This window comes from Lucilia cuprina, chromosome 2, assembly GCF_022045245.1.
Source record: "Lucilia cuprina isolate Lc7/37 chromosome 2, ASM2204524v1, whole genome shotgun sequence".
Lineage (NCBI taxonomy): Eukaryota > Metazoa > Arthropoda > Insecta > Diptera > Calliphoridae > Lucilia > Lucilia cuprina.
This window is the reverse complement of record NC_060950.1, coordinates 62,302,529-62,310,299: the sequence shown is the minus strand read 5'-3', so window position 1 is coordinate 62,310,299 and position 7,771 is coordinate 62,302,529. Positions and strand designations below refer to the sequence as shown.

Below are 7,771 nucleotides of genomic sequence, written 5' to 3'. Positions count from 1 at the left end.
GAACTGAACTAGAACTGAACTAGAACTGAACTAGAACTGAACTAGAACTGAACTAGAACTGAACTAGAACTGAACTAGAACTGATCTAGAACTGAACTAGAACTAAATTAGAACTAAATTAGAACTGAACTAGAAGAGAAGTTATTCCCATAATTATTAAACAAAACACCAAAAATAACTTGCTAATTGATATCTTTTCTAATTTGTTTTCAAATACTTGAAATCTACTTTAAATGAGAACCCAAATAAATCAAAATATTTTCAATATTAATTGAAAATGTGTGTGTTTTTTGTTCTTAATGAAACTTCCCCTATAAATAAAACACTTTCGTTTAATAGAAAAGTTTTCATTTTATAACAAAAGTTCATTAAACTTTGAAAAACAAAACTTTTTTTCTTATTTTAGAATGTTTGTACAGATTTTTTATTTATTTTCATTATTATTCATATTTTGTAATACAATATTATACGGCTCATTGTTATTTTATGAAATCATTAGTTTTATTTTATTATATTTTTTTGTTAGTGTTTTTTTGGTGCCTTTTTTGTTATTATTAATAAATTATTCCCATTTAATATTAATTGTGCATTATTTCAGTTTTCGTTTCATATTTCTTAACGAAAATTGTTTCTTTTTATATAAAATGTTTTTTTCTTTCGTTTTTGCCATGTAGAAGTCATTTTGTTGATGTTTTTTTCTCTATTTCACTATAGTGTTCATATTTCGAACATTTTGTAACGGTCATTGACACTGACACAGTTCCGTATTTCATTGGAAAATTTTCTTTGGTATGAAAAGTTATAGCAGTAAAAGAAAAAAAAAAGCTTTTAATATATAATTTTCAGTTCATTGCTACTGTGCCATTCCATCGGATTTTCCACCACAATGTTTTTCTTAATTTTTTTTTCTTAGAATTGTGATTGTGCTGGGAGTTGCTGTGACTGATGACAGACATATTTGAATGATTTAGAGTGTAATCGATATGCAGTATATGTACAAACTAAGATAAAAGTAAAAATTTTCTTTTAGAAATGGTTATAGAACTTATTACTGGCACTGTAACAAAAGATTATAAAAATAACGTAATTAATTTTCAAACCAGTTTACCATATACACTATCCCATTCCCTAGACTCTAGTCAATAGGCTAGACTACAGTTCTTGTTTAGTAATGGTTCAATTCTGGTTGAGATATACTTAAGTTCAAGTTCAGTTCTGAATCAGTTATATTTCAACTCGTAATTCAGTTCTAGTTTAGTTTTAGTTCAGTTCAAGTTCCATTTTAATTCCAATTCAGTTATTATTCTAGTTAAGTTCTAGTTCAGTGGTAGCTCATATATACATACAGTTCTAGTTCAGTTCTAGTTTAGTTCTAGTTCAGTTCTAGATCAGTTCTAGTTCAGTTCTAGTTCAATTCTAGTTAAGTTCTAGTTCAGTTCTAGTTCAGTTCTAGTTCAGTTCTAGTTCAGTTCTAGTTCAGTTCTAGTTCAGTTCTAGTTCAGTTTTATTTCAGTTCTAGTTCAGTTCTAGTTCAGTTCTAGTTCAGTTCTAGTTCAGTTCTAGTTCAGTTCTAGTTCAGTTCTACTTCAGTTCTAGTTCAGTTCTAGTTCAGTTCTAGTTCAGTTCTAGTTTAGTTTTAGTTCAGTTCAAGTTCAGTTCTAGTTTAGTTCTAATATTGTTCTAGTTCACTTATAGTTCAGTTGTAGTTCAGTAGTAATTCACTTCTAGTTCTGTGGTAGTTCTGTAGTAATTTAGAGTTCAGTTCTAGATCATTTCTAGTTTAGTTCTAATTCAGTTGTAGTTTAGTTCTATTTCATTTCTAGCATAGTTCTAGTTCAGTCCTAGATCATTTCTAGTTTAGTTCTAGTTCAGTTGTAGTTTAGTTATAGTTCAGTTTTGGATCGGTTCTAGTTCCAGTTCAGTTCTAGTTCAGTTTTAGTTCAATTCTAATTTAATTCTATTTATGTTCTAGTTGTTCTAGTTTAGTTCTAGTTCAGGTTTAGTTTTGTTCCGTTCTAGTTCCGTTATAGTTCAGTTCTAGTTCCGTTCGAGTTCATGTTTAGTTCTGTTCTAGTTAAAGTTCAGTTTTGGTTCAGTTCAATTTCAGCTCTGATTCAATTCTAGATTAGTTCTAGTTCAGATCTAGATAAGTTCTAGTACATCTCTAGTTCATTTCTATTTTAGTTCTAGTTTATTTCTAGTTCAGCTGTAGTTCGGTTATAGTTCTGTTGTAGTTTAGTTCTAGTTCAATTCTTTAGTTTTTGTCAGTTTTAGTTCAGTTCCAATTCTGCTCTAGTTGAGTTGAGTTCTTGTTCAGTTCTAGTTAAGTTGTAGTTCAGTTCTAGTTAAGTTGTAGTTCAGTTTTAGTTCAGGTTTAGATCATTTATGGTTCAGTTCTGATTCCGACATATATCAGTTGTAATTCAGTGCTAGTACAGTTTTAATTCTATTCTAGTTCACTTCTAGTTTAATTCTTGTCTAGCTCTAGTTTAGTGATAGTTTTGTTTTACTTCATATCTAGTTCAGTTCTAATATAGTTCTAGATCAGATGTAGTTTAGTTCTATTTCAGTTGTAATTCAATTCTGCTTCAGTTCAAGTTCTTATTCAGTTGTAGTGCAGTGCTAATAAAGTTCTCATTCCGTTCTATTTCAGTTCAGTTATCGGTTTGACGCATAAATACGTAAACCTTTTTAAATAAAAAAATCTTCAGCAAAACATTTTAAAAATCAAAATTAACTGCGTTTAGTTAATGTTCTATATCACCCTGTTGCTAAAACTAAAGAATTACGAGTCAGTCTATGTTAATAAAGCAATCAGCTGTTTTGACAGCTGTTGATGGCATTTTTTTATTTTGTTTTCATTGTACAGTGTTGTGGGTGCAGTATTTGTTTCTGTAATGTTGGTGAAAAATTAATTTAATTAATAAATAAAAGTGAAGAATTTTAAAAAGACATGAAAACCAAAAATAAACGCATTTACAAGTATGCTGCCATCATAGGAGTTATATTTCTACTTGATTTTCTGGGTATTTTTACTCACCTTTTCGAATTGCAATATGATAAATACTTCCACTATCCCATGGAGGGAAATGTTTTAAAATATGCCCAAGCTATGCGGGAAAAGCGAACACAGTTAGAAGACGGTGAACTTGTGCCAAAGCCTATAAATTTTTATAATTATACATATTTACATCAACGACGTTGTGATTTGGTCAAGGCGGAGAAACCACAACTGACGCTACTGATAAAATCGGCATTGCCTAATACAAAGAGACGCGATGCCATTAGACGTACCTGGGGTTATGAACAACGTTTTTCCGATGTTCATGTAAGAAGAGTATTTCTGTTGGGTGCCAGTACAAGCAGTTCCTTGATGGATATTGCAGACTCGGAGGCACGACAGTATGGCGATATAGTACAATCAGATTTTATAGATGCTTATTTTAATAATACCATTAAGACTATGATGGGTCTCAAGTGGGTGGTGGAACAGTGCCAAAAGGCTCAATACTATATGTTTGTCGATGACGACTATTATGTATCAATGAAGAATGTTTTACGTTTCATAGCCCATCCTACTCTCTATCCCGAGAATGCTGTCTCTCTGAATAGCATGTGGGTGCATAAGGCTAAAGTACAACATGAAAGACTTTTTGGAGGATTTGTTTTTCAGACACGTCCATTACGTCATAAATTTAGTAAATGGCATGTTACTCTCAAAGAGTATCCGTTTAATAAGTGGCCTCCCTATGTAACGGCGGGTGCTTTTATTTTATCTCGTGCGGCAGCCATTGATCTTTACTATGTTAGTCAGTATACAAAACATTTTCGTTTTGATGATATTTACTTGGGTTTGGTGGCATTAAAGGCTGGTATTAGTTTAACTCATTGCGGTAACTTTCATTTTCATCGTCCCCGTTATAGCGGTCCCGATAGTTATCGTTTTGTTATAGCTTCTCATGAATTTGATGATAGTGTTGAAATGGAAAGAACCTGGAATGCATGTCGTTCGGCAAATTATGCTTAAGAAGGAGGAGTAGCGTTTAATTAAAGACAATATAATATAATAAAACAAGAAATATTTTATGAATCTATCATATCATCAGAAAAGTGTAAAAAGTGTTAAAAGGAATTGGTGTGAAAAAGTGTTTAATACGAAATTTTTTTTAATTCAAATAATCGGCTATTAATGTTTGTGCTCAATAAATTGTAAACACTGCTGAGTGAGGGAGTGAATCCTATTCATATTATTAGAGAATATTGTAAGATAAAATCTCTATTTCAAAATGAAATCTTGAAATAGAAACGATTTACCAAAAGCTTTTTAAAACAACGAAACTTTATAGCTTTTAGTTATAAGTTTTTATATCTTTTTAATTTTCATATAATTTAGAATTTTGTGAACTAAAGTACTCAATTAAATAAAACACATTTTTTTAATTTTTAAACTGTTCCCACGACATAATTTTATTTCGAAATAAAGTCAATAATTTAGTAATAATTCTTATTTATCTTTCGTTTAAATTAAGTTTCAATGAAAAATTCAATACAAATTATTTGTTAAACTGAATGTTATTATTAAGTTATAATGAAAATAAGAATTATAATACCTTTAACAAAAAAAAAATACATAATTATAATAATAATTTTTATAACAAAATGACTTTTAATGCTGCCCGAAAAAAGTTTTTAACAAAAACAACAATTCATTCATTTCTAATTAAATACACATGTAAAGGTTTATTTAAAAAAAAGGAATAAGTTAAAGAGAAACAACCATAAATAGTGTTGAAATAGTAAGAAAAAGGAAGTATTGATCAGATGATATTAAAATTATTATTCAATGATTAAAAAAATAAGAACTTGTTCTTCCACGATTAAACGCTAATAATGCATAATAGATCTTAATAAAATACATATGTTTCACATAAAGTTATGTATAAAAATATATGAAATGAATTAGAATTATTGCGCTGGGGCAGGTTGGGGTGCGGGTGCCAAACGATTGACAAAGGCAATGCCACCGCGTACTACTTTCCCCACAACGGGAGGAGAACGAGCAGCTAGACTTTCGGCGGTCATGCGTAATTCAGCAAAGGCGTTACGGGTATAAGGATTGCGGCGAGAACTATAACGCATAACCAAGAAGTGATAGTAGACAATGGGAGTCATAAGGCCAGCTCTTCCCCTGTTATAAGATAAACAAAAAACAACCATTAGTTTAAAGTAAATTTAAATAAATTGCAAAAAAACACTTACATAAATGTCAAGACAACAGCCAAAGGCATAATAAAGATTTCGGAGAAAGAAGCGGCTTTTAAAATATTAGCTGCCTGGAATTCCACCAAGGAGATTAAGAAACGTGCTCCCCACCAGGAGTTTTGACCAATAATCTAAAAAACAAATAAACAGATTAAAAACTTCTACAAAAAAAGAAAACTTTCTCTTCAAAAACTTACATCCAATAATTTCAATGAATAACTGGAGGCATGTAATACAGCAAACAATACTATTGGCACTAAAATCAATAGAGTTGGTTGTACATTAAAGAATATCAATGAATACATAAGATAATGACATGAATCCTCAACAAATAAACGTGCTAAAAATTCACGTGAAAATGTAAAGGAGGGTAAACGTTGATGCAGACGCAGTGCCGAAACGGCAGCATTTGAGAGTAAAACTTTATTGAAGGCACTCTGTTGATTGCCAAATATGGGCAAGACATAGCCCATGGCAAAAACAATGCCTAATAAACGCAAAAACCACATGGCACCATCAACTTTGTTGGCCTTAAAGTGTTCAATCATTTTGGCGGGTACATTGGCTGATGGTTGGGGTGGTGACGTTGAGGAGTTTGTTGAGTTTTGTGGTTGATCTTCTGCTTCGTTACTCATTTTTAAAGTTGTTTTTTTTTTTTGATCTGTAAGGATATGAAGAAAATAGAAAAATTTTAATATAAATTTTATAAAGTTTTTAAATAATAGGTGTAAAAATGCTTTTGCCATAAATGTTGGAAAAGGTGTTTTTCTTAAAAAAGCTCTATATTTGTGTGTTGATAGTTGTATGAAAAAGCTTTTTTTGCAAAATCTTTTATATTAAGAAAGCTTTTAGTTAAAAATGATTTTACCCGAAAAAGTTTTATTCAAAAAAATTTTCTCTGCAAAATAAGCTTTTATTTAAAAAAGCTCTATATTTGTGTGTTAATATGTGAAAAGAAAGCTTTTTTGTAAAATCTTCTCTATTAAGAAAGCTTTTAGTTACAAATGACTTTACATGAAAAAGTTTTATTAAAAAAAGTTTTTATTGAAAAAAACTTGTCTCTGCCAAATAAGCTTTTATTCGAAAACAAGCTCTATATTTGTGTGTTAATAGTTGTATGTGAAAAGAAAGCTTTTTTGTAAACTCGTCTATATCAAGAAAGCTTTTAGTTACAACTGAATTTTATGAAAAGCTTTAAGTGAATAAAGCTTTTAATGAAAGCCTTAAGTGAAAAAAGCTTTTTTTGAGAAGCTTTTAGTGAAAAAAGCTTTTTTATGAAAAGCTTTTAGTGAAAAAAGCTTTTTTATGAAAAGCGTTGTTAATTGATTAAAGCTGTAATAAAAGAAAGCTTTTCATGCAAAGGAAAAAGCTCTGTTTAGATGAAAGTTTTTATTTAAAAACTGTATTTTTAGAAAAAAAATTTACTGTTTCTATTGGTAAAAGGATATAAAACTAATTTTCAATTCTTTAAAATGTTTTTCGGGATCTAGTTCTTTCAAACTTTTTCTTTAGTAATGACATTCCGTGATAATATTTTATCAGTTAAATTTTTAATATAATTGATATTGTATTAATACCATTATTATCATAGATAAGTGTGAAAACTTTAAATATGATAAGAATATATGTATTTACATTTATACCCTTCACCACTTTAGTATTAAGGGTATATTGGGCTAGTTCTAATGTTTTTAACGCACAATAATATTGTTCCTATACCCAGCTTAAAGTATACCAATCAGAATTTTCTGAGTCGATTTAGCTATGCCCGTCCAATCAAACTACAGGTCGCAATTTTGAAAATAGTTCAATAAAGTTTGTTGCATGATCTTTTATTGTCCCATGGACAATACAATTGAACCCCCGAATAGGTCATTGTAAACCTACTAAACAAACTATAGGGACCAATTTTAAAGATAATTCAATTTGGCACACGATCTTCTATGGTACCGTGGTCTAGCCTACAATCTAGCCTATAGTCTATTCAATAGTCAAGTCTACTCTCTAGACAAAAGTAGGTCCAGTCTTTAAACTATACAAAAGTATGGTTGACAGTCCTGTCTATAGTCAAGACTATAGTATGGACAATAGTTTAGTGTTTAGTCTAGTTTACATAAGCTGGACTAAAGTCTAGTCTAAAGTTAAATCTATTGTCTAGTCAATATAGTCCAGTATATTGTCTAGTCTACAGTTTAGTCTATAGTCTAGTCCATAGTCTAGTTTATAGTCTAGTCTATAGTCTAGTTTATAGTCTAGTCTATAGTCTAGTCTATAGTCCAGTCTATAGTCTTGTATATAGTCTATAGTCTAGTCTAGTCTTTTCTATAGCCTAGTCTGGTCTATAGTATTTTCTATAACCTAGTCTAGTTTATAGTCTAGTCTACAGTCTAGTCTATAGTCCTGTCTATAGTCTAGTCTATAGTCTAGTCTATAGTCTAGTCTATAGTCTAGTCTATAGTCTAGTCTATAGTCTAGTCTATAGTCTAATCTATAGTCTAGTCTATAGTCT

The 7,771-nt window shown here is 30.2% G+C and overlaps 2 protein-coding genes across 2 annotated transcripts; one reads left to right on the top strand and one right to left on the bottom strand.

Annotated features, from left to right (window-relative positions):
* Window positions 1-2,861: 2,861 nt before the first annotated feature.
* LOC111688695 (beta-1,3-galactosyltransferase brn) lies at window positions 2,862-4,120 on the top strand. Its single transcript, XM_023451195.2, has one exon. The coding sequence runs from the start codon at window positions 2,954-2,956 to the stop codon at window positions 4,025-4,027; it is 1,074 nt and encodes a 357-aa protein (XP_023306963.2). The 5' UTR covers window positions 2,862-2,953; the 3' UTR covers window positions 4,028-4,120.
* A 589-nt stretch (window positions 4,121-4,709) lies between these two features.
* Window positions 4,710-5,934, bottom strand: LOC111688694 (Krueppel homolog 2). Its single transcript, XM_023451193.2, has 3 exons — window positions 5,460-5,934; window positions 5,260-5,393; window positions 4,710-5,188 (listed from the first exon to the last, which is right to left on the bottom strand). The coding sequence occupies exons 1-3, from the start codon at window positions 5,895-5,897 to the stop codon at window positions 4,966-4,968; spliced, it is 795 nt and encodes a 264-aa protein (XP_023306961.1). The 5' UTR covers window positions 5,898-5,934; the 3' UTR covers window positions 4,710-4,965.
* Window positions 5,935-7,771: the final 1,837 nt, after the last annotated feature.